The 25599-nt window shown below is 58.9% G+C and overlaps 1 protein-coding gene across 2 annotated transcripts; it reads right to left on the reverse strand.

Annotated features, from left to right (window-relative positions):
- Nucleotides 1–183: 183 nt before the first annotated feature.
- Nucleotides 184–24792, reverse strand: PRODH (proline dehydrogenase 1). Of its 2 annotated transcripts, XM_065904289.1 has the most exons (14): nt 24518–24792; nt 20624–20832; nt 9340–9374; nt 8893–9042; nt 7586–7650; nt 7232–7348; nt 6808–6887; nt 6321–6402; nt 5861–5953; nt 5428–5574; nt 4797–4972; nt 4493–4591; nt 1114–1202; nt 184–676 (listed from the first exon to the last, which is right to left on the reverse strand). In XM_065904289.1, the coding sequence occupies exons 1-14, from the start codon at nt 24788–24790 to the stop codon at nt 489–491; spliced, it is 1803 nt and encodes a 600-aa protein (XP_065760361.1). In that variant the 5' UTR covers nt 24791–24792; the 3' UTR covers nt 184–488. The 2 variants fall into 2 exon arrangements, with proteins under 2 accessions (XP_065760361.1, XP_065760362.1); XM_065904290.1 differs by lacking the exon at nt 7232–7348.
- Between the last annotated feature and the right edge of the window lie 807 nt (nt 24793–25599).

The raw sequence follows: 25599 nt of genomic DNA on the forward strand, positions 1-25599 counted from the left end.
ATCGGAGGTTCTATCTATCTGCATTGCTCTGAGCCCAGCTCTGGGGCCGGGGTCGGGGGTGTCCAATGCCCTGCCTGGCCGGGTCTGCATGGGGTGCCTGAGGCTGGAGTGGCTGAGCCTGACCCTAAGGCCTCTCAGGCCATCAGAGCCACTCCCTCAGCCGCAAGCAAGGGCTCGATGCTGTAGAAAAGCGGTTTATTGACAGGCCAGCTTCCGCAGCCAGCCGCTGCCCAGCGTGGGGCTCAGGGTGCCAGGGTTGGACTCTGGGGAAGGTGGTTCTTAAGATCCAAGGTCGTGGGGGTGGGCAGGCACTTCCTGACGGCTCCCAGCTCCTCTGGCAAGTGTGGGCCTCAGCCCAAACCTGGCTGCCCACGAGCAGAGCAGGGATCTGCAGGCTTTCCCAGCTCAGGGTGTAAAAGGTGATCGGGGTGAGGCTGGGGTTGGCCGGAGCCCTGGGACGTCGCCGCCTGGGTGTGGGTACAGGAGGCCTAGGCCGGCTGGTGGAAGAGGCTGCCGGTGCAGAGCCTTCGCTTGAGCTCCTGCCACAGCAGCTGCCGCTCCCGCTGAGCCCCCTTCATGACCCCGCTGTTCTCTAGGGCGCGGCGGGACAAGTAGGGCAGCACCTCCATCACGGGCCCGTAAGGGACGTACTTGTACACCAGGAAGCCTGCCTGGCCTGCACGCAGGGGAGGAATTGGTGAGGCCCCGCCCCTGGGGAGACCCAGCCCCACCCCCGAGGCTACCCCGGCACCCGCACCCAGTCCCACCCCTGGGGACATCGAGCCACGCACCCGGCTCCACCCTCGGCTCCACCCTCGGAGGCCCAGCTCCGCCCCTCGCGCTACAGCCCCGCCCCTGCACCCTGGAAACCCAGCCCCACCCCTGATCCCGGCCCTGTCCCCAAAGAAGCCCAGCCCCACCCCAGGGAGGCCCAGCTCCTCCTCTCAGCGTTACAGCCCAGTTCCCAGAGAGACCCAGTCCCGACCCTGGGGAGGCCCGACTCCGCTCCTCTGCACCCGGCCCCACCCCCAAGGAGGCCCAGCTCCGAGCCCGCTCCCCCAGCCCTGCACGCGGGAGGCCCAGCTCCAGCCCCACCCCAGGGAGGCCCCTCACCCAGCGGGAAACTGATCTGGTCGCACATGCCCAGAAGCTGTCCGAAGTACACCTGGCGGTCGGCGGGGTGCAGGCCCAGCTCCTCCATCCTGTAAACGGGCAGAGTGCAGGCTGAGCCCCTCTCCCCTCACCCTGAGACCCCTACCTGCAGGATAGGGTGAAGGGCATAGGCTCTGTCCTGCCTACTGCAGGCCTCCGCCCAGCTGCTCCTGCCGAGGGCCAAGGCCACCAAGTGTCCCCTTCCCCAGCCAGCCTCCCCTCCTGCTGTGCTTGCCCCCAGCTGCCCAGAGAGGCAGACTCACCCAGCGGCTGGCCCTCTGTATGGCCTGGGAGGCCCTCAGCCCTCCCACCACACCCTCCTCAAATCCTCGGTACCAATACCGTGTTCCCAGCCCCGCAACCCTGCCACCAGCCCCTCACCCTCCCCTCGCTGGCTGCTCTGTGCACAGTGCAGTCACCAGCCACTGGTGGCCACCGAGTCTCTGGAGGATGGATGGTCTGAGTTGAGATGCACTGCACACATCAAACACACATGGGCCTCTGAAGACAGTGTGCAAACAGAATGCAGAGTATCTCACTGCTTTTCTGAAAACGTGTTTAAGTGGTGCTGTTTTGGGTATGTGGGGTTAACTGAGATGTATCAAATTCAGCTTCTGTTTTTTAAGTTGACTGCAAAGCATTTGGGATTAATGCCTGTGGTTCACATTTGTCCTAGTGCCGCTCAGACACAGGTGGGGGCCCCAAGTTTGGCCCACACCATCCCTACTCTCACTTCTGGTCATAGGATCTTAAAAAAATCCCGAGTTCGAAATACCTATGCACTGGTGATGCCCACACTTTACCTCTGGCTCCTGACCAGGCAGATCCGCAGCTACCACCCTCCCTCCACCTGGGTCCTCACACTCACCCAGGCTGGGCCCCCATCCCATCCCTGGAGCCCACCACCCTTCTCACCAGAGCACCCAGCGCACCTCACCCTGGACGTCCACACAAGGGGCATCCCACAGACCCTTCTCTCCCTCCCCCGGGGCTGGGCTCCAAGGTCGGGCCCCAGTCTGGGAACACGCACATGGCATCCTGTGAGATCTGCCCCTCCCAACCCCCACGCTGCAGCCCCTTCTGTGCCAGCCCATGCCCACAGCTGTGTGGCTGCAGCTGCCCCAGCACAGGAGAGGCTCTCCATCCGCCCGGCAACACCTGAGCTGGGCCTGACTCCCTCTGGCCCACAGAACCACAGCAAACATCACACGGGCAAAGGCCTGCTATCTCCAGGGCTTCTGGAAGCCTGAGACCACCTGTGGAGAAGCCTGAGCTAGTCTGCTGGACATCCGACCTGGGAGCCAGTGTCCTTCGCTGCCCCGACCACAGATGAAGCCGTTCAGGGCCAATGGGACCCCAGTTGACCACGGACGCAGGACAACCCCAGGCCAGGCCCGCCCACCCTGCTGGCTCACAAAACACTGTGCACAGGCCCCCGAGCTGTGGGTGGGCTCATGACTTGGCCAAACCTAACCCAGGCTCTCTGACAGGGTCCCTAACATGTGGCACCAGAGGCCACAGTGCTTCCCCGGGAAGACCAGCCCAAACTCTTCTGGGCCCAGGGCCTCTGGAGCAGGACGCAAGACCCCAGCCTGCCTGCAGGGCAGAGACTTCCCCAGAATGGCCTGGCCAGGCTGCGGGGCCTGGGACGGCAGGACACTCGGGACAGGGAAGCCACGTCTAGGGTCGCAGGACCAGGCCAAGGTGGGAGGCCAGACCAGCTCCTGTGGAACAATCCTGAAGTTAGGAGAAAGGAGGCCTTCTGTGGACAGTTACACCTTCAGCAGTCTCATGGTCCTTGCCTAGTCAGGCTGAGAGGACCAGCCTGGGACCAAAAGCTGAAGTGCAAACGGGCAGCCACAGGCGGCTGAGACTGCAACGGGACCTAAGGATGGGGGCGCCAGCAGGGCCTCTGTGAACGCCGTCAGTGGGGACCATGGGCACAGAGGGACTGGTCTCGATCAAGGCTCCAGCACAAAACTGCGTTTTAAGCCTAAGCAAAAACCAGCTTTTAAAATTTGCGACTCAATCCTGTGTTCCTTCCAAAGTCAAGGAAGCCAGAACTCATCTCCTCTGTGCACAGAAGGGTGCCCCTGGCCACCTCACATCCAAGGACGGGGCGGGGTGTCCAAGGAGGCTCCAGGGAGGGAGAGAAGAAGGCAGAACAGCCCACCCGGCCAGGACGCCAGTCAGACCGCCCCACACCAAGGAAACACCTGACCTCCCCCACAGGACTCCAGAGGCTGCCCTGGCCACCCCATGACCTCCACGCTCCTGCTCCCAGTCAGGCGGTTTCAAGGGCAGGCATCAGAAACCGTGGCTCTAAGCTGCAGATTCAGGCTGCAGAAAAGCAGCCCTTGGCAGGAGAAGGCCAAGCAGGACATTGCTGAGCCACTCAGGGCAACCAGTCACCCCAGGCAGCACCAGCAAGTGCCCCGGGCACACCTCGGCACCTCCAGTACCCAGGCCTTGGCTAGGGGTGCCCGCTGTGGGAGAGGGGCCTGCCTTGCTCCTGGGGAAGGCGCGGGCCAGCCAGGCCACCACGCACCCAGCTTCCTGTGGGGGGAAGGGAGGAGCCAGAACCCCTGGTGGGGTCCAGGTTCGGTTGAGATATGAAATAAAAGAACATAGGACGAGGAATCTCCCAAGGTTAAGACTCAGCACCTTTACTGCTGGGGGGACAGCTGTGATCCCTGTTAGGGAACTAAGGAGTTTCCCCAATGGCTCAGCGGGTAAAGAACCCACCTGCAATGCTGGAGACACAGGAGACTGGGGTTCAATCCCTGGGTTGGGAAGATCCCCTGGAAGAGGAAATGGCAACCCACTCGAGTATCCTTGCTTGGAGAATCCCATGGACAGAGGGGCCTGGCGGCCCACAGTCCATGGGGGTCACAAAGAGTCGGACACAACTTAGCAAGTGAGCACTGCACTGGGGAACTAAGATCCCACAAGTCACGAATCACTGCCAAAAATAAAAAGGAATGTATTTCACCTCATTCCTATCTGTGACTTACAAGGCTACCCCATGGGGACACAGACCATGTTAAATTCCAAGCGCAGTTTACAGTGCTGCGGAGCTGTCTATAAATGAGGTGACACGTCTCAGGTCGCCAACATTTCACACTGTGTGAATCACCTGATGACATTTATTTTTAATCAGAAACCTGAGGAAGTCGGGTATTAATGCTAAAAGCCACAGGAACTACAGGCAGCCTTTCTGCTACTGCAGCGAGACGCCCAGCCAGGCCCAGGAGGTCCAGTGGCCACAGATGTCCCCCGAAATCCCCACCTGCCTCATCCTTCCAGCGCAGCCCAGGGCATGGGGGGGGTCAGGACCCACCTGCGCAGAGTGAAGCGCACCGTGTCCTCGTTGTGCGAGGCCACCATCACTGCGGCCCTGGCATTGTGCTTCAGCTCCTCCAGGACATAGTCCAGGCACCTGGAGGGGGACGCATGAGCCAGGCCACACAGCCCCCCGGGGGCAGAGGCCACAGGCCAGCCCAGGGTTCCAGGACCATGGGGAGAAGCAAGTGTCCCACTCACCTGGGGTCGTGCGTCCAAGATCACGGAGGCTGGCCCCCCGAGATGCCCAGCCCGCCCCTCACGCCCAGAGCCCTGCCCCCTGGGAGCCGGGCGCCACCCACCTGTGGTACACAGCGCTGGTGGCCTCGTACGTAGGGTTGATGGGGTCCTCGTAGCCCACCTCCAGCGCACGGGCACGCTCCTGAGTCATGTACGCACCGCGCACCAGCTTCGCCCCGAAACACCAGCCCTCCCGGCGAGCCAGCTCCACATCCAGGGTGACGTTGTCGTAGGCATCCTGTGGGCCGCGCCAGAGGTCAAGGACGACTGGGATGAGACTCCCTCCGGCCTGTGTCCCTCAGCGGAGCCTCCCTGGGGCCTGGTGCCCCCAGCGTGTAGCCAGCAGCTGTGGTCACTTGGCGGGGGCTCTGCAAGCTGTCAGCACCTGCCGGGACCCCACCCACCCACTTGCCCTGTCCCCGAAGCCCCGACGCTGATCCCTGGCCCCTCCAAACACCCAGCTGGGCCCCGAGCTGCCACCCAGGGTTTGCACTCAGGGTCCCTGAAGCACATGCCCAAGTCTGGGCGGGGGCCCAGAGCCTGCGTTAGACGCTTGGAGAGAACCAGGATGCAAAGGGCCGGAGAAGACAGCCACTCAAAACCTGGGGGTTGAGGCACTTTAAGTGGACTCAGAAAGCTGCTCCATCCATGTTCCTGCAGCCCCTCATCCCCCAGCGTGGGGCGGGAGCACACCCTGAGGTAGCACTGGAACGTGTTGAAGATGAGCGGCCTCTCCACGTTGAATCTGCGCTGCATCTCCAGCGTCAGGCGGCTGATGGCTGGCTGGAAGTAGGTCTGCTCCGCGTCCACCATCAGCCGCACACCCGCCTGGCTGGCTTTCTGAAGGACGCAGGGGAGGAGGTCTGTGTGGGCACAGGTGAACGAGCACCCCTCCGACCCTACCGCGTCCCGGGCGCCGCCCCCAACCCCAGCACGTCCGGGGCACCCTCCCGACCCCAGCACATCTGGGGAGCCTGCATCCCAACCCCAGCACATCTGGGGAGCCCCCATCCCAAATCCAGCACATCTGGGGCACCCCCATCCCAACCACAGCGCGTCCAGGGCACCCCCTGACCCCACCACATCCAGGGCACCCCCCGACCCCAGCACGTCCCGGGCGCCCCACCTTGGCCAGCACGTCCATCCTTTGCAGCATGCGTGTCATCTGCCGCTCCTCCTCCTCTGTGAACCGTGACAGCAGGGGCTCCAGCCGTCCCGTCTGGGGGGCAGGGTCATCTGGTCAAGGCAGGCTCCATGCCTGGGCCCCTAGGCCAGCACGGCCCACTCCCACGGGCACCCTGTGCCCTGTGCCCCAACATCCCGGGCCTGGTACCCCGGCCCCACTCCCCACCCTGCCGTGTCCAAACGTGAAGGCCAGTGGCCCGCCCAGGGTCCCCCGGCCACCAGGACTGCGCTGCCCCTGGGAAGCTGACTCCTGTGCAGGCCCGGCCTGCATCCAAGCAGTCTGACCCCACACGAGGTGACACCCGTGCCTCCCCGAGGAAGCCCCAGCTCTGTGCGTGGGGCCCCCCACAACGACCCTGTGGGAACCGTGAGGCGGAGACTGGCTGGCTGGGGCACGTCACCTGCATGTTGGGGACCACCAGGTGCCTGGAGAGCTCGGTCCTGCTGTCGATGAGGCTGCACCAGTCCAGCAGGTCCAGCGTGCTGCAGGAAGAGGCATGCCCGCACCCGCCACACACCCGGCCCCACACCAGCCCCCTCCCTGCGGGAGCGCCCCCAGACCAACCCCCACGGAGCCTGCCTTGAAATACAGATACAAATGCAAATAGTACATCCTCTGGTTATGAAACGGAAGTGAGACACAAGACCCTTCAGAGGATCTCAGCTGCCCTCACACTCCACCTGCCTGCCCGGTAGGTCCGGGACAGCAGGGTGTAGCACCCCCACTCGAGAACCCAGACAATTCCCTGGGAAGCTCTGGGGTTCGGGGTTCCCACAACCTAGTGGAGAGTTAGCAAGAAGATCGGGAGAGGCCGTTGAGGCTCAGCCAGAAACCCGCCTGGATGCAGGCGGCCACCCCCGGGGGAACCTCAGCAGGGCTCCGCCTACCCAGACACGCCCAGTGTCTCTGCCTTGAACCAGTCCTCAATCTCCGCCCGGGACGCGATGCCCATCTTGACCACGCTTTCCTGCAGAAGCAGGGAGCATCAGTCCCTCCCCGCCCTGCTCCCAGCCCCGCTCACAAGCACCTCCTGCCCTGACACCTGGCCTGCAATACCAAGCTGACCTCCTCACACCAGCACGAGACTGGGCTACCTTCTGCCTCTCCCTGCTGCCCGCCACCCCCCAAGGCTCCCCACAAGCCTGCCCCACCCCTGCGGGGGCCCCCTCCCACCCAGCGCCCGCCTGCCCTAAGTCCCTCCCTGCCTGCACACCGGCCCTGGAGAAGCAGCAGGGCTCAGACTCAGCTGGGGCTCCTGGGCTGGGCTCCTCGCAGCCCAGCTGCCCACAGCCACCAGGGAGGGGCGCCCACCTGCAGCGCGGCCACCTCCAGCTTCGTGTCCACGGCGGCCAGCCCGGCCTTGCCCTGCTCAGCAGCCACGTGGTGGAAGAAGCGTCGCCACTTCGTCAGCACAACCGAGAACTGCAGCTGTGGACGCCGGCCCTGAGCTCCACCCAGGCGCCGAGAGCCCCTCCCGGGACCCCCTGCGGCCGAGCCCCCAACCCCGCCTGTGCTCCAGGCTCCCAGCCCGAGCCCCCTGGGTCTGCCTGGGTGCGCCCGGAGCCCAGGCACCCGCACGTGAGTGAAGGCACCTTCACTTAATGCTTGCAGTGCCCCGCGTTCGTGCCAACCCTCTGCGGGTGGGCGGGGGGTTCTGACACTCACCAGAAACTGCGGTCTCCCCAGCGCCGTGAGCTTAATGGCTGAGAAGCCATCCTCGCTGGCTCCGCCTGTGAGAAGCCACAGGAAGAGCCATCAGGCCTTGGGGGCTGGGGGGACCCTGAGCCCAGAGTCTGTGCCACTCCAGTCAGGACATGTCTCAGCAACATGCAGGAGGCTGCAGGCGGGGGCCACACCTTCTATGGGTTACCCACGACACCCGGCCCTGAGACTCCCAGAAAGCGCTAATGATCTCACTCAAATGATCCACCCAGTGAGACGGTCGGTGGTACCAGCACACCCCTCCTCCCAGAAGGACACCTATCCGCCCTCACACCCAGGCCCTCGGAATCAGCTCTGGTTGTGGGAGCGGCAGCAGGAGGGGAGGGCCCTTCGAGGACCCAGACACCTGGGCCGGGTGACCAGTCAGGGCAGAAGGACACCAATCCCGCGTGGCCTGTGAACGCCCTGCGCACGGCTGCCCCTGACGCCACCACAGGCAGGCAGGCAGGCCACTCAGCGGGCTTGGAGCTGGCCACGTGCGGTCAGGAAGGCGGGGCGCCAGGGAGCGAGGGAGACCTGAGCACGCTTGCCCGCCCGGCTCCTCTCCGGTGGCCTCAGCACCCAGGGCTGCCCCGAGGGCGCGCAGAGCACAGACTTGCACGCAGAGCACCGGCGGGGGGCAGAGGGCACTCCACCGCCTCTGTCCGTCTCGTCTGGCTGCTGGAAGCCCGCGATCACACCTCTGTTCATCCACCCCCAGGCCACAACCAAGGAGACGCCCTGAGCCCTGGACACCAGGCAGCTGCTGTCTGTGCAACCAATCAGGCGCCCAATGCTGACCTCGGCAGGCTGCCTCTGGGTGGTCCTCACTCCTGTCCCTAAAGTGTTCACAAAGCGTCAGGGCCCTAACAGGAGAGCTGCTGGGGACCCGCTGGATTTCCGAGACTAAAGTACACTGAGGCCTGTGTGTCTTCCGGCTGAGCTCACCTTGTGAGCGGGTGGTCCTGCCCCGGGGCCACACAGGGCAGCATCTCCATCCGGGAGGGCGCAGCCGCAGCCCCTGGGACGGTGCTGCCCTCGGCAAAGCCAAGTGCCATGTGACGAGATCCAAGCCCCCCGACAGGTCCGCATCTGGGCACCTGGGGCCAGCCAGGCTCCTCAGGAAGCAAGGGGCTGGACTAGGTGTGTGAGCCCAGGCCGCCTCCCGACCTCGGCCACCGAGACACGGACTGAAGCCTGGGTGAGCACTCCAGCCCTCGCCTCGAGCTCGCCACCCAGCGTCCCTGGAGCGGGGGCCAGGCAGGCCTCACCTGAGGCCTCGATGCAGCGCAGGAAGGTTTCCATGTGGCGGTCACACTTGGCCTCACTGGCGTAGAAGTAGGTGTGGGCACTGGTGACCCTGTCCCTGCGGTCCCCGAAGGCCCGGTGTGCCTGGAACTGCTTCTCCCTCTTACTGACACCTAGGGACAGGGGCGCCAGCCTGAGTACCCCGCCCCCACCGCCCTACACACGACCCCTGCCGCCGAAGCTGCACCCGCTCTGCCTCCAAAGCGGCCCATGCCTACTCCCTGACTCAGCCCGGGTCACACCCAAGCCGGGAAGGCAGAGCCCAGACCCCCAAGAGGGCCAGGAGGGCGTGTCACCCGTCCAGGTACCTGGGGACATGGGCTGGAGCTATAGTAGCAGCCCTGGGCCCCAAGCCAAGGGGTGTGTGCGGGGGGGAGAGAGCTCACTCCTGACCGGCTCCCCTAACTCACCGTGGCCATCACGCTCCAAGGCCGAGGAACAGGACCTGCAGGTGGAAGGGGACAGGGAGGGTCAGGCCTCCACTGAGGAGGGCAGGCAGGGGACAGCTCACCTGCCAGGTGGGAGCGCCCCGCCCCACCCTCCAAGGTCACCTCCCCCGGAGCGAGCCTGGAAGACCTGGCTGTGCCGACCAGCCGTGCCCCACAGTCTCCACCCCTGACCCGGGGGAGCCCCTCCCTACAGCGGAAGAGGGGCAAGCAAAGCAACACACAGCCCGAGGCCTGGGTGGGTCCTTCCCGCGAGGAAAAGGCGGGGCCCCAACCACAGAGAGGGTGGCCCCCAGCTTCCAAGCAAGGCCACACAGCCCTTCCCTCACGGCTATCACCCACCCACGCAACGCAGGGTTACTTTCAAACCCGCAACCCGGAGACGTGTTTCCAGCACACACCCTCTCTTGGCCGCCCCGGCCATCACACCTGAACACCCAGGTCCTCCCGAGGGCAGGACCCTAGGCCACCCTGGAGGAGGCACTGCAGCTGTGGCCCAGCAGGGTGGAGGGACGCCACGGCCCCCATCCACACCGAAGCTGTGGGGGCTCAGGCCTGCTCCATCAGCGCCCAGTCCAGAGTCCACCTCTCAGGCGACCGCCCGCCACAGAGGGGACACCATCGCTCAGAGGCCCCCAGGGCCGAGGCCGGTGACAGTCCCAGGTAGTGGCCGGCCGTCTGCCCTCCAAGCCCCAGCCAGGCTCCAAAACCACGGGGAGCAACCAGCCACACAGCTGCATGTGGGGCCAGGGCCCAGCCTGAGCAGACAGCACTGGGGGGACAGGGCTGTGGTCCTGGAGCAGGCAGGCGAGGGGGTGGGGGCTCCGGGAGACAAAAGGGGCAGCTGACAGGCTGGGGGGAGGGGGGAGCACACTCTGTACATGCACACACATGCAGCCATGCATGCACACACATGCACACACATGCACGCACAAACATGCATGCACACATACACGTGCAGACGTGTGCACACGCAGACATGCGTGCACATGTGCAGACACACACATGCAGACGTGTGCACACACACATGCAAAAAGCCGCGCACCACATGCACACACAACACACATGTGCAGTCATGTGCACGTGTGTGAACACATATGCAGACACGTGTGGCCCATGTGCAGACACACATGCAGACACACACACAAGGGTGTGCAGGCACACACATACATGCACGGCCCAAGATGTGGATGTTAGGTAATTAGAATAGGGAAAAGGAGCCCAGAATGGCAGTGGCTAAAAGACCTGGAATGGAAGAGCCCACAAAAATAGAACAAAGAAAGGTCTGAGGACTGGAGTGAGAACCTCGGGGAAAACAAGCAGCACTCCTGGCTAGTCCAATTTACATAGGACAGGCCCAGGGAGAGAAAACCATAAAAAGAGGAGCCAAAGCTAGCTCTCTTGCTCTCTCGCGCGCTCTCTCTCTCCCCCTCTCCCTCTCTCTCCCTCCCTCCCTCCCTCTCCCTCCCTCCCATGTGCTGGGGTGCTCTTTTCTTCATGTCTTTGGATCAACGTGCCCTCACACCCTGAAGATGGATTTCCTGTTATCTTCTAAATAAAATACAGCTGCAACGCTGAGCTGTAACACTGATCTGTCTAAGAGCTATAACACAGTCCGTTTGAGACCTGAGAGTCATAGCAGGGTCTGTCCAAGACCCGAGAGCGGTGAACGCCGAGGGTGCTTTAATGTCCGTCACCCCAAATCCTTGTTGTGACGAGACAAACACCGAGGAGCATACACTCGCCTGACCTCTATGGTGCCGTGACTCAGGTTTAACCTGGCTGTAACAACCTCAGCGAAACTCCCACAGGAGAAGCCAAACACGAAGAAAACCCAGCACAGGGGAAGGCCCATCGTCCCATGGAAACTGGGACAGCAGAAAAACGAATTCAGCAGAAAGCTCACGCGGCTCAGTCTCAGATTCCAGAAGACCTCTGGTTAAGGTAGGTCCTCATCCTATGGCTGGAGGGACATGCCTAACAAAATCTTAATTCCTTTACAATCTCTCGTTTCTTGTTTCCTTGAACCCCACCCCCACCTCACCCCCCTCGAACAGGCGGGCAGCAGTGGGTGCAGTGAGGGACTCTGGAGACTACTCTCTGGTATGTCCCAAAGGCACTCTCTGCTGGGCCCCAGTAGCTGTTACCCAAGCCGGTGGGGGTTCTTCTGTCCTTACTCTTCTTTGTGCCAAGGATCAGACCAATGAAAACTGTGAGCGCCGGTCAGATATTTAGCAAGTTTTCCAGCAGGCTATGAAGGGGATTCCTTGGCACATTTTTCCCACTGTTTTTTCCTCCTGTCCATCCAGCTCTCTCTCCCGGGACTCGAACCCGACCAAAACCCAGGATGCCCAGCTTCAGGACCTAATGAAACTTAGGCTCTGATGTCTCATTGCAAAAATTCAGTGAGAGACAAAGCGATAGGTAAGAGGTAGACTTGTTAAGATTCAGAGAGAGAAGTGCTGCGCTTTACAGGGTACAGGCCCTGGAAAGTGGCCTGGCTAGGTTTTGCGAGCGGGGTGAATTCATATGCTAATGAGCGGGAGGATCATCCCAGCCATAGGGGAACCACCCACTCCTCCGTCTTTTGACTGTGACTTGGAGCTGTTCTGCCACCTCTGGGTGTGTCTTTTGGCTTACAGATTGGGGATTAAGGTTTACTTGAATTTGACTTGTTATCTTGGACCCAATTGACTTTAATTGGTTTACGTTATGCCCTTGTGCTCTGTCATTCTTTCAAGGGTTGTGCTCTGCCCCCTTTCCCTCCTGTTTCATGCTCCTTTCCTCAGCCCCATCCGGGCCCACAATGTTGCCTCTACAATCTTCTAGAGGGACAACCAGAAAATAGCTGGCCTTGGGAGGGAAGTACTGTATAACATCCAACCCCTTAATCCTACCTAGTACTAGTCACGCTGGAGACCTTGGGGATGCCCAAACTCCAGTCCGGGGGTCCCAGGAGGTCATCACGCCTTGACCTGCCTAGGGATCTGGTCCTCAAAAGATTGTCACTCCTCAACCTGCTCAGGGATCCGCCAGTCCCAGGGGTCCCAGGAGGTCATCACACCTCGACCTGCCCAGGGACCAATTCTCAGGAGGCCGTCACGCCTCGACCTGCCCGGTGATTCGATCTCTAGGAGGCTGTCACGCCTCAGCCTGCCTGGGGATCTGCACCCTGACCCGGGGACGCCTGGCTCTCAGGTTGCAACAGTTCTGGGTAGGATAAGTTTCAGAAAAACTCACCCCTAAGGAAGTTCACCCATGGAAACAGAAGGAAGCCTGTTACTTGTGGGACTGTGCCCAGTCTCTCCTGAGCCCAATGAGAACCCCATTGCCTTTCTGGAAAGGCTAAAAGAGGCCCTCCAAAAGTTTACCAACCTGGACTTAGACTCTTACGAGGGACAAGTGATTTTAAAGGACAAATTCCTGTCCCAATGTGCATCAGACATCAGAATTACGTTACAACAGCTACAGCAGCAGGACCCTGCTTCCTCTTTAGATGAGATGGTTCAGACAGCCACCAATACCTTTTATAACAGGGAACAGGAGAAGGAGGCCAAGGTCCAGGAGAGGGAGAGAAAGGCATGCCCAGATGCTGGCCGCCCTCCAGGAAAGCCCTAAGGCACACCCTGATTCCTTGAAGGACAAGGCACGAGGCAAATGCCTAACCTGTAGACAGGCGAGGCATTGGGCCAAAGAGTGTCTGAACCATGACAAGTCTCCTAGAACACCTTGCCACAAATGCCATCAATTGGGACACTGGGCAGCACTCTGCCCTCGGGACCCAAGAGCCTCAAGGTCAAGTGCCAAGCCTTCCCTCACAATGGTTCAAGAGGACTGAAGCGGCCCACTCCAGCCAGCCTGCCTGTCATAGATAACCATCACGGCTGGAGCCAAGGGTGCAACTGGATGTGGCAGGTAGGTCCAAGAATTTCTTGTTTGACACAGGGGCTACCTACTCTGTCTTGATCGCCTACTCTGGAGGCTTCTCTTCCCAAACCTGTACCATTTGGGGTGCTACAGGAAAAACAACTACTAAAAGATTCACCCAAGCACTTCTTTGTTGCTGGGATGGACAGATATTTTCCCACCAGTTTCTGGTGGTCCCTGAGTGTCCTACTCCCTTATTGGGAAAAGATATACTCACTAAACTGGGGACCACCCTTGTGATGGGAAATTTTTCAGCCCCTAGGGCCCTATAGCTTCTGGTTACTACTGAAGAACCCATTACACCTTCTCCAATAGAGAGGGACCAAAAACTATGGGAAGACAAAATTAACCCCCAGGTGTGGGACCAGGGGATTCCTAGACATGCCCACCAAGCTGAACCGGTCATCATTGTCCTCTGAGATCCCACTCGGTTTCCTAAACGGAAACAAAATCCTCTCAAAAGAGAAGCTTGGGAGGGACTACAGCCTTTAATAAATAAATTCCTTGCTTGTGGGCTATTGGTCCCCATCAGTTCACCATGTAACACCCCAATCCTCTCAGTAAAGAAAAAGGACGGAACCTGGCGAATGGTTCAAGATCTCCGGATCATAAACGAAGCTGTAGTCCCCCTCCATCCCACAGTACCCAATCCCTATGTAATCTTGGGAGAAATCCCACCCAGTGCGAAGTGGTTTACAGTCTTGGATCTCAAAGATGCATTTTTTTTTTTTGCATACCACTGGCTAAAGAATCCCATTATCTTTTTGCCTTTGAGTGGGAGGTCCCAGGAGAAAAACACCAACAGATGACTTGGATAGTATTACCTCAGGGGTTCAGAGATAGCCCCTACCTGTTTGGACAGGCCCTTAGCCGGGATCTCCTAGATCTGGACCTGGGGCCTAATGGGAAAATATTACAATACGTAGATGACCTACTAATCTGTTCTCCAGATGAGAAAAGTGCCCAACAACATGCAATTCAGGTTCTAAACTTTTTGGCAAAAAGCGGATATAAAGTCTCCCGTGCTAAGGCACAGATGGGGGAGACAAAGGTCACTTACCTAGGATACCAGATTACACATGGGTCTAGAAGACTGTCCTCTGATCAGGTACAAGGAATCCTCCAGTTGCCCTCCCCCACAACTCAAAAACAATTGCAAGCTTTCCTGGAGCTAACTGGATATTGCAGAATCTGGATACCCAACTATGGTCTAATTGTCCAGCCCTTACATGAAAGCTTGAAGGGACGAGATGATTCAATCCCACTGATGTGGGGAACTCCTCAAAAGAAGGCAGAGGCTACACTAAAATAGGCCTTAACTCAGCCACCTGCCTTAAGGTCGCCATACCCAGAAGAAACATTCCAGCTTTAAGTTCATGAAAGAGAGGGAATAGCCTTGGGAGTGTTAACTCAAAGGTTGGGATCTGAGCCCCAGCCTGTAGCTTACTTATCCAACAGACTTGATCCAACCGCCCAAGGCTGGCCCCCGCTGCCTTCGAAATCTTGCAGCTATTGCAATCATGATATAAGATGCTTTAAAACTCTCCTTTGAGGGCAAACTAACTACTTTTACCAGCCACCAAGTAAAACTCCTAAATGGGAGAGGCCATTTATGGATGCCTGATAAAAGAATCCTCAGATATCAAGTAATGCTGATGGAAAATCCAAGCCTCACTATATCCCCTTGTGAGGTACTTAACCCAGCCACCCTCCTGCCTACCCCCGAGGGCTCTCTCCCCTTTCACTCTTGACTAGAAACCATGGACCACTGGACAAAACCCCAAGAGGGATTGTCAGAAGATCCTCTGACCAATCCTGAGGAAATCTGGTACACTGATGGAAGCAGCTTTGTCTTGGATGGAAAAAGAAGAGCTGAATATGCAGTAGTCTCCAATTTTGAGATCATAGAGGCTAAACCTCTGCCACCAGGTACTTCAGCCCAATTAGCTGAGCTCATAGCCCTGACTCGAGTTTTAGAGCTGGGAAAAGGAAAAAGAATAGCCATTTATACTGACTCCAAGTATGCCTTTCTGGTGCTACATGCACATGCAGCTATTTGGAAAGAAAGGGGCCACTTGATCACCCAAGGGTCCCCAATGAAATATGGTGATCAAATCCTTAGGCTCTAGGAGGCAGTCCATCTGCCCGCTGAGGTTTCAGTCTCCCGCTGTAAGGGACACCAGAAAGGGAGCACAGAAGTGGCACGAGGGAGCCAAGCAGCCGATCAGGCAGCTAAGAGAGCAGCGCTACAGAACCATGACCTAATAGGGCTTGCCACCTTAGTTCCACAGACTAACTTGCCAGAAACTCCTTCATATACTGAAGGTGAGACTCTTAAAGCTAAGAGTGAGGGCTTTCAAGATCATATGGGCTGGTTCCAAAGGGAGGGACTCCTTTTTCTGCCTGGGAACCTCCAATGGAAGTTGGTTAACTCCTTACATGCCACCACTCATTTAGGGGAAAAGGCCCTCCAAAGATTACTAGAAAGGTCCTTCAGAGGAACAGGCTTCCAAATGACTATAAGGCAAGTGGTCTCCGCTCGTCCCACTTGCCAATTAAACAACCCCCAAGGAGCTCAAAGACCCCAGCTGGCCCACCCTGTCCAACAACATGGGACCCATCCAGGAGAGGACTGGCAGATAGACTTCATCCAGATGCCAGTTTCTCAAGGGTATAAATACCTATTAGTCATGATAGATACATTCACAGGATGGAATGAAGGCTTTCCCACCCGGATTGAGAAGGCTGAAGAGGTAGTAAAGAAAAAAACTACTCCATGAAATCATTCCAAGATCTGGTCTGCCCAGGTCATTACAAAGTGACAATGGGACATCATTTACTTCTAAGGTCACCCAAGGGGTCTCTAAAACATTGGACATTACTTATTATCTCCATTGTGCCTGGAGGCCTCAGTCTTCAGGAAAAGTAGAAAGAGCCAACCAATTCTTAAAATCAGCAATAAAAAAGGTAACCCAGGAGACTTCCCTGGGATGGAAAGAGTGTTTACCAATAGCTCTCCTCCACAACCATATTGCCCCTAAGGAACAGGTTGGTCTTAGTCCTTATGAGATGCTATATGGGAGACCTTTTGTTTATGTCAATGACCTCTTCCTAGATCCAGAGATTCAGACCCTCCAGTCTTATACCATGGCCACTGGGCAGATCCAACAGGATATATGTTTGTGCGGTATGAACCAGGACCCAAAAGAGTCTAAGGAGTCACCACTCTATGCTCTGAAAAGATGGGTCCCCAAAGGCTCAACTCCAGTCCACATGGAAGGGCCCCTACCCTGTAATACTTTCTACCCCCACAGCAGTCAAGGTACCAGGACATGACTCCTGGATTCACGAGTCAAGCCGTGGAAGAAAACAGAAGGAGACACTCAATACACCTGTGAGCCCCTGGGAGATCTCAGATGCCTATTCAAAACTACAAATGAGTGCCATTCTAATGAACAACCCCAAAATCTGGTCTCTGGGGATAAGATTTCTCAGGATAACTCTAAAGAGCCAACACAGCTTGGCAGGGATAATACTCCAATACAGACAGGAGATAGATCTTCTGATCCCTAAACAAGGGGGGACTTGAGCCATCCTGGTGATGTAAATTTGAAATTGGCTAATGCCCCTACTAGTCCTTGTTATGCCATATTGATGCTGCTTATGATTGTTCCATGTACTGTCAATTGTCTAATCTGTCTTGTCTCTGCCCAGGTCAAGCTGCAACATGCAGTGCCAGTTCAACAAAGATATAAAACTACAGCCGACCATGGAAAATATCACTCACTCTTAGATGGACACCACTATAAGGACTCTGAGGCTTACTAGCAAGAGGGGGAAGCCCAATACCCCTTGCCATCCCAGTTCATAGCCAAAAAGACCTCAACGCCCCTATTCCCAAAGAATTGGGCCTCCCATCTCTTGAGGGGGGAATGTTAGGTAGTTAGAAGAGGGGAAAGGAGTCCAGAATGGCAGTGGCTAAAAGACCTGGAAGGAAAAAGCACACAAAAATAGAACAAAGGAAGGTCCGAGGACTGGAGTGAGAACCTCAGGGAAAAAAAACAGCACTCCTGGCTGGCCCAATTTACATAGGACAGGCCCAGGGAGAGAAAAACATATAAAAAGAGGAGCCAAAGCTAGCTCGCTCTCTCGCTCTCTCCGCGCCCCCGCACGCTGGGGCACTCTTCTCTTCGAGTCTTTGGATCAACGTGCCCTCACGCCTTGAAGATGGATTTTCCTGTTATCTTCTAAATAAAATAGAGCTGTAACATTGATTTGTCTAAGAGCTACAACACGGTCCGTTCGAGACCTAAGAGTTATAACACGGTCTGTCCAAGACCCGAGAGCTGTGACACGCCAAGGAGGCTTTAATGTCCGTCACTCCAAATCTTTGTTGTGACGAGACAAAAACCAAGGAGCATACACTCGCCTGACATCAAGAAGGGAACACAGTGTACCAGGAAGGGGCAGGCACAGGACAGAATGGCAGGAATGACAGGAAGTCCCGGACCACGCCCTCAACCATCTCTAAGCTCAGCTCTACATCAGGAGATTTGCTGGCTGGATGCCTTACAGGAAAAAATTAAAAGTGGCGGGGGGGAGTCCCCAGGTGGCACAGTGGTAAAGAACCCGCCTGCCGGTGCAGAACACTGCAGAGACACAAGCTCAGTCCCTGGGTGGAGAAGATCCCCTGGAGAAGGAAATGGCAACCCACTCCAGTATTCTTGCCTGGAGAATCTCATGGACCTGTGTGGTGGGCTGCAGTCCTCGGGGTTGCAAATAGTCGGTCACGACTGCACAACTGAGAATGCACACACACATAAGAGGTGAGGAGAGACCACGCTGGCTACCCCCACACTGAAGGAGGAAACAAAACAGGCTCTATCTTGAAAGCAGGACTCCATCTTGGGCTGGACTGTGGACTTTGAGCTATACGCCCAGTATCTATGGAAATGACAAACCACTGAAAAACCAGGCCCCAGGAAGGAAGAGCCCCAGGGCTCTCCATGCCTAAAAGAATACCCTAATTATCTGTGTGACCGAAATAGTATCATACATTCTATTATGCTTATTGGGGTATGACCACAGGCCTATTGATAATTGTCCACTGTTAACTACCTAGGCTTAAGGCATATGAATCACAGGGTAACTTTAATTGTATCTTTCTTCTTCCTTTTTCAGACTAGGTTCAGGAAACTTTATACACTCAGGGTATATAAAGTTTTCACAAACATGGGTCGGGGTCCTTGGCTAAGAGGAGACTCTGCCTTGGGTCCGCCAGTGTAATAAACTGCACTCCACTATCTGCATTGTCCTTCTGAGTGAGCTTGTTTCCCAGAACGCGTGGCTAACACCACCAGCAGCTCTGCCCTGATTAAAGGTGGGAGGCAAGAGAGAAGCATGGAAGAGCCTGGCGGCCCCAGGCCCTGATTCCAGGCAGCAACCAAGACCCCGCACACAATCCCGGTCACGACCTTCACCCTGGGGACCCAGGCCAGGCCTGGCACAGCCAGGACAGACATGTCTGCCAGCCATCCACAACGTCCCAGCCACTGTCACAGCCCATCATCGGGAAGAAACCTCGCCCCCGCCCTCTCCCCGGCCCTGTGGTGCTCAGCCTGCTGGGGGGTGCCCTGGGGAGCTCCTCTCCCGGACCAAGGACCCTGGCCTCCGCCTTCTAACAAGTGTTCTGGGAACCACCGTCCCACCCTGCCTGGATGGCTGCTCTGCCTCCCACTTCCCCCCCTGGGAAGCCCCCCAGGCCCCTCCTCCCGGCGGCAGGGGTGTCAGCATCACTCCCGGGGCAGGGTTTAGGGGCCTGTAACCCGCTCCGTTCCCCCCGCAGGAGCTAGATGGCTGGATGTCGGATCAGCACCCATGAGCCCAGCTCTGCACCCTCAGCCTGACCCCACCGAGCACACGGGATGGCCTGGCAGCTGCAGACAGGCTGCCACGTGAGGACAGAGAGGGACCGCTGCTCACGGCCCAGAGGCCAGCCAGCAGGGCTCCGGCAAGACCAGTCGCCCAGGGTCACGGGCTCCATGCCCTCATCAGAGCGAGCTGGCCAGCCTCCCAGCGATCCCCTGCAGGAATTGCTCCATGCCCTCATCAGAGCGAGCTGGCCAGCCTCCCAGCGATCCCCTGCAGGGCGAATTGCCCGGGGTGGGGGGGGGGGGCGGTGGGGGGGGGCGCTTTTCATATCAGAGAAAGAACTTCCATTGTGAAACCACCAGCCCCCACCCAGACCCAGTGGGACGCAGCCCATTAGTTATTCAAAAGGTAGCCCCAGGCAGCCACCAGCCACCAGCCCCCAGGAACAGGGGGTGCAGAACTGGAGAACCCTGCCTTCCTGACAGCAAATTGAGAGACAGAGGCTTGGCTCCCCAAGCCAATCCAGCAGCAGCTCCGCTGGGACATTCCGTTCCCAGGGCTGGAGTCTCCTATGACCCATCCCCTCCCCGCCCCTGGTCAGAGAAAACACCAAACCTGAGATGGGGCAGGCAACTCAGGGAGCCAGTTCCCCAGCCTTACTGGCTCAGGCACAGCTGCTATCAGGACTCAGCACGGCCTGGCCTGGAGGGGAGCAGAAACCAGCCCAGCAACCAGGCAGGCATTCTGCAAAGCAAGGGCTGGATCTGCCTGGGTCTCCAATGGGGGGCCCATCCTGTGGCCCAGGAGCGGGGGTGGGGGGTGCCCACCTGTCCCCACACCCCCTGCCCAGAGAACAGACCCCTGCAGCCAGTCAGTGACCTCAGCAGGAGCCACTGGGCTGGCCTGTCACAGGAAGCCGGCACATTCCATTTTCCTCGGATGCCCCCGGGCAGGCTCCACACCTACCAGGACAAGCCCAGCTGCTAATCAAGAAACAGTCTAAGGGGCCAGGCAGAGGGACCGCCCTGGGGATCAGAATCCTCAGAAGAGATGCTTCACCAGGAAGCCAGAGGACCACCAATGCCAGTGTGGTCGTCTGTGCCACAGCCACTCAACTTTGCCGCCATCCCCCCATAAGGTGACAGCAACCTGAACTTCATATAATTTTCATGAATCACAAGGTGTTACTCTTGCTTTGCTTCAACTGTTTAAAACTGCAGCCATGATCCTTAGCCTGCAGACTGTCCAAAACCAGGAGGATCAGACTGTGGGCCAGGGTTGGCCAGCCCCAGCCTCAGGCACACAAGGCCCTGGTGAAGGCTCAGGCCGTCTTCCTCACGGGACAAAGGCCCAACCCCAGGCAGGCCCATGAGAGCTGCAGAGGTCGGGCGGCCAGAGCTCCCCTGGTGGTCCCGACCCGTCCCACCCCCAGGGGTCGCGTGGCCCTTACTCCATCTCCGTGCGCTCAGCCTCCTCGGGCGTCAGGTCCTCCTCCACACCGTAGTCCAGGATGGAGCCCACGCCGAAGGCCCTGTTGTGCTGGATCAGGGGCCGGATGGACTCCTGGTCCTCGCCACCCACAAACTGCCCATAGAAGGTCATCTTCATCAGCGTGTTGAACAACCTTTGCCCCAGAAGTCTCCTGGCGAGATGCAGCAACTGGAAGGCAGGGGGAGCGGCTGTCTGGGGCCACCTGGGCTCCTGGCCCCCAGCAGGACTCCCTGCCTCCTTCCCAATCACGTAAAGCCCTGACAAGCTCCCCAGGGCCACACACGGCTCATGTCCCTGGTTTTACAGCCACGCCACTCAGAATGGTTTGCTTCCCGCTCGCAGGAGCCGGCCATCCCCCACTCCTCGTCGAAGTTGGCCGGTCCCTGGCACTGCTCTGATCCCCCTCCTGCCCTGCAGGCTCACAGGTGACCCTGGAGACATGTGGCAGCCACCTGACCACCACTGGGTGGATACAGGAACTGGCGGGCCTCTCTGGGAAGAGCAGCAGTGAGTTCACAGCGTTGTCTGTATCCACACCTCGGCTGGGGATGACAGGGACTGGTGTGACTTTCTCGGAGGCAAGCACCCAGAGTTTTCAATGTTTTGCTCACTACTTATTCCAAGTCCCTAAAACACTGCCTGGCAAGGGGCCGGCCCCGCAGTGGGTGCTGAACAGATGAACACACAGAACTCCGAGTAAGCACGAGTTCCGCTGGAGGCAGCATGGGGCAGAAGTGAGCCGGGTAACCGCCCCCAAGGGTCCAGGAGACGACCACCCAGGGCGGGCCAGTGGGGGCTCAGCACAGTCGTGCGGCCACCGCAGACCAGCAGCCCAGGGGTGCGGGCCCCAGGGGAAGACAGCCACCCCTACCACTCAGCTTTCTCCTCTACCCGCCCGCACCGCACCCCAAATTCCTGCCATCTTCATTCAAATGGGCTGAGCAGGTGCCTTCTGCCCAACGCAGTTCTAGGCTGAGCAAAACAGAGGAGGGGCTCCCCTCCTAGTTGCGGGCAGACCCAGAAGGTGGGAGGGGCAAGGTCCTTCACAGGATTCAGAATGGTGGCGAGGGGGTGCTGGACAGGGCAAGAGGGGGGCTCTGCCAGGCAAGGAGGCGATGAGGCGGGAAGGAATCAGGATGGGGGCCAGGGGTGACCGCTGGAAGACACACCCACCACCTGTCCAGGAATCGCTGTGCCACCTCCAGCTCCAAGACTGGGACAGTCTATGGTTTCTCAACCCCAGTGAATAACAGAACCCCACTGTCTTGTGGGGATCAGGCGTCGGGGAACATCTCCAGTCCAAGCAAAAGCATGTGTGAGTCACACGCCTTCATCCCCAAACCAGCGTCAAACGCCGCACACCACCCCAAGGCTGACACAGCTGCCCTGCGCCTGGGGCTCCAACAGACACTCAGGGGGCCACACGGCACCCTAAGGGCAAAGGTTTCTAGGCCATCACCTCTCCCCGGTGACAGCCTCTGCCCAGTGTCTGATTTTATTGCGTCTCACTGGTTTTATAAAGATCGGAAATGGAAAGTGAAAGCACCCAGCTGGGAGCGGGCAGCCTTCTCCCACCTCCCAAGAGCCCCGGTCAGAGGTCAGGGAGTCTGTGGGCCTGGGCAGCCTCACGGAAGGGTAAGTCAGATCTCAGACAAATCCCAGTTCAACCCAGAGGCAGATGAGGCAGAATCAGGGACCTGAGAGCCAGCACTCGGCTGTGGGAAACCCCTGACATCATACATGCCGATTCTGAGGACTGTCAGAAACACGGAGTGGACGTGGGCTGACTGTCTGCTGTTGGGCTGGCAAGCTTGCCTGCCCAAGGACACGTGGTAAATAATCTAGGCTGTGCAGGCCACACAGTCCGTCCTAGCCACCCAGCTATTGTGGAAGAGCCCCAGCCAACACTCACTGAAGCAGCAGGAGCAGGGCTGATGCTGAGGTGTGGTCCAGGGACCTACCAGTCCCCTTGTGCCTCTGTGTTGTCAGGGGCAACAACACTAAAGGCCCCACCAGGTCCCACCCTGGCACAGGAGAGGCCAGCGATGGAAGCACTGGGGCAGGGCTGGCGGTTTGAAGCCCAGAGCAAAGCAACCTGTAAGCTTGTCCTGTGCCCAGTGAGCCCTGTAGGCTCATCCTGCTGCCCATGGTGCCCTGGGTTGGCTCCGCCCGAGACCAGGCAGCCCCACTTCTTCCCCAAGTAGCAGCATCCTTTGTGAATTTAGAAACTTGCACCAGGAATGCAGACACTGTAAAAGACTCAGAGATGCCTACAGGTGAGGACGAGTAAGGCCAGTTCTCTCACCTCCCTGCCCACGCCCCTTCCCCCAGGCTCTCCCCCGCTGCCTCATATCCAAGCATAGAGGCTTTCACCACAGAACACCTGGATGTTCAAAACCATTCTCAAAAAGGCCTCCCTGTGGGCAAGTGCGGACCCCCACTGGGTCTGGGGCCAATGCCACAGGCAAACTGGGCTCCTGCAAGCTGACACTCCCTGGGGCAGGAGCTGCACAGACCTGCGCCGGCTGTGCAGGAGGAATTTCTGCTGCGGGCCAGACTGCGAGAAGGCCCAGGTCTGGGGAGCAGCCCACAGGCCCGCAGTCTAGTCTCTTCCGCAGTTCCTCCAGCACCAGGCACCAAGGCCACCCTCACCAGCAGGACCGCCAGCAAGGATGACAGTGGGACAGACCCCCCGGAGGGGGGCAGAGCATCATGAACCGTGACTGGGCTCCGTAAACACGCCCCCGGGCACCGCAGAGCGCCAGGGGGAAGCCACCACGCTCTCCAGGCACCCACAGCACGGTCCAGGGGTACCGGCCCAGGCAGACGCCCGAAGGACAGCAGAGCTGGCCTCGACCCTGCAGTGCCCGAGGACTCCAGCTGTGCAGGCTTCTCTGTGATTTTGAACCTAGCCCTTCCAGAGCTACCCAACTCTAACTCTGCCTTCACCACCCACCCGTTGTGGCCTCACTTCCACCTCTGCCCAAGGTGTGGCTAGGTGCTCCTCCTGGGTCCAATCTCCCTAGTCTCTCCCTGGAGCCAAGGTGCCCTCCACACAGCCTCACTGAGACGTCAACACCACCTGCATGCAGAGCCTTCAAGACCCTCAGCGTCAACTGGACCCTTGCTTTTAAACTGTTCCCAGGGTCACCCTGGCCAACAGCGGATAAGACACTTCTGCTTTTTAATTTCCCAAATCCCTCACACTTCTCAAAGTCATTGTGCTCAAGTTTCGAAAGTCGGATATTTGAGCAGCTTCCCATTCTCTCTCAACACTGTCTGTTCACGGTGGCCATGTGTGGGGACCCCAGCTTCCAAGAACTCTGGGGTTCCAGGCTATGAGCCACACACGGCCAGGCTCCCTTTTCGGCAAAGCAGATGACATTCAATTTTAATCTCAGGTGAACACTGTGTATTACTGCAAGCACTGTACAGCTTAAACTTTAGACTGGTTTTTGTTTTTAGTTGCTATGGTGAAGAATTTGCCTGCAATACCTGACACCTGGGTTGGATCCCTGAGTTGGGAAGATCCCCTAGAGTAGAAAACGGCAGCCCACTCCAGTATTCTTGCCTGGGAAATTCCATGGACAGAGGAACTTGACGGGCTACAGTCCATGGGGTCACAAAGAATCGGACACGACTGAGCGACTGAACAACCACCCAAACTGACATGTAATAAAATTCACTGCCCGAAAACCACGTGCAGGAAACACCTCCCTTCCTAACTTCCCGGCCACGGGCGATGCTCCAGAGTACCTGCTCTCCACCTGAAACCTTGTAACGGCTCCCAGACGGGCGAAGGTCCGCGGGGCCCGGCCGCACCCCCGCCCCGCGCCCCCGCGGCCCCGCACACCTGCTCGTGGCGCGCCAGCAGCGCCGGCGAGGCGCAGAGGCGCAGCACCAGCAGGCTGCGCACCAGCTCCCAGCTGCGCCGGCTCCGGTACGCCTCCTGCGTGTTGCCGAAGTCCACGGCGGGCACCGGCGGCCGCGCGGTTTCGGCCGACCGGCGCCCGGGCTCGGCTCTCGGGCCCGCTGCAGGCTGCTCTCGGGCCGCTGGCGCGGTAGACAGCGCGGCGCGGCGACAGAGGGCAGAGAGTTGTAACCTCGGCGCTCGCCTGAGACCCATGGCTACTGTCCGCCCAGGCCGGGGTGGCTTAAATAGGCGCCCCGCCCCGCCCCGCCAGGCCCCGCCTCTCCAGGCCCCGCCCCCGCCAGGCCCCGTCCAGAGCTCCGCGCCACGCCCCTCCCCGAGGCTGCGGCCCGGCCAAGCTCCGCGCCCGGCCCCGCCCCGCGCTCCGCACCACGCCCCTCCCGAGGCTCCGCCCCCGCGCCCTGCCCCTTGGCAGGCCCTGACCAACGAGCCACTCCACGTGCACCCGAGCCCCGCCTTCTTAGCCGGAGGCTGCGCCGCAGAAGAGACCCCGCCTGCTTGGCTGACAACCCTGGCTTCTCCTGCACACGTGCACACATGCACACATGCACACCTGGGCTTTGAGACGCCGGGTCTGCGGAGAATCCGGGAAGGCGAGGGTGATGCTGCTTCTCCTCCAGTGTAAAGGCGCTTTGGGAAACACTCCCACCGACCGGTCCTCTCTCCCGCCTAAGGCAGGAGTGTGGAAGGAGTGTTGCCAACTCCGTTCTCTCCCGCCTTCCCGGTCCCACCGCCCACCCAAGGGGCAGGCGTGGACCACCAGGCTCCCCTTGGACGCCCTGTCCAGCACTTGAGGACTGCGTGACTATGCAGAGGTCCTGTGCATCGCAGAATCTTAAGCAGCCCCATTCCAGGCTTCTCCGTGCCAGACACCAGCAGCACCCCTCCCCCAGACCTTGCTAACGTCCCCTGGGGACCCCATCATCACGCCCACATTGATGGAGGCTTCTCGACTTTGTCACTGGCCTCTTCCCCGCTTTCCCCTGTTGGAGCTGAAGACAAAA

This window comes from Muntiacus reevesi, chromosome 13 (assembly GCF_963930625.1).
Source record: "Muntiacus reevesi chromosome 13, mMunRee1.1, whole genome shotgun sequence".
In the NCBI taxonomy this organism is placed as follows: domain Eukaryota; kingdom Metazoa; phylum Chordata; class Mammalia; order Artiodactyla; family Cervidae; genus Muntiacus; species Muntiacus reevesi.

Coding starts and splice junctions, on each gene's coding strand:
- PRODH (XM_065904289.1), bottom strand. CDS start 24,790: ATGGGTCTCAGGCGAGCGCCGAGGTTACAACTCTCTGCCCTCTGTCGC. Junction 5,575..5,860: donor GGATGGACGTGCTGGCCAAG/GTGGGGCGCCCG, acceptor TGCGTCCTTCAG/AAAGCCAGCCAGGCGGGTGT. Junction 4,973..5,427: donor CGTTCCAGTGCTACCTCAGG/GTGTGCTCCCGC, acceptor CGCGGCCCACAG/GATGCCTACGACAACGTCAC.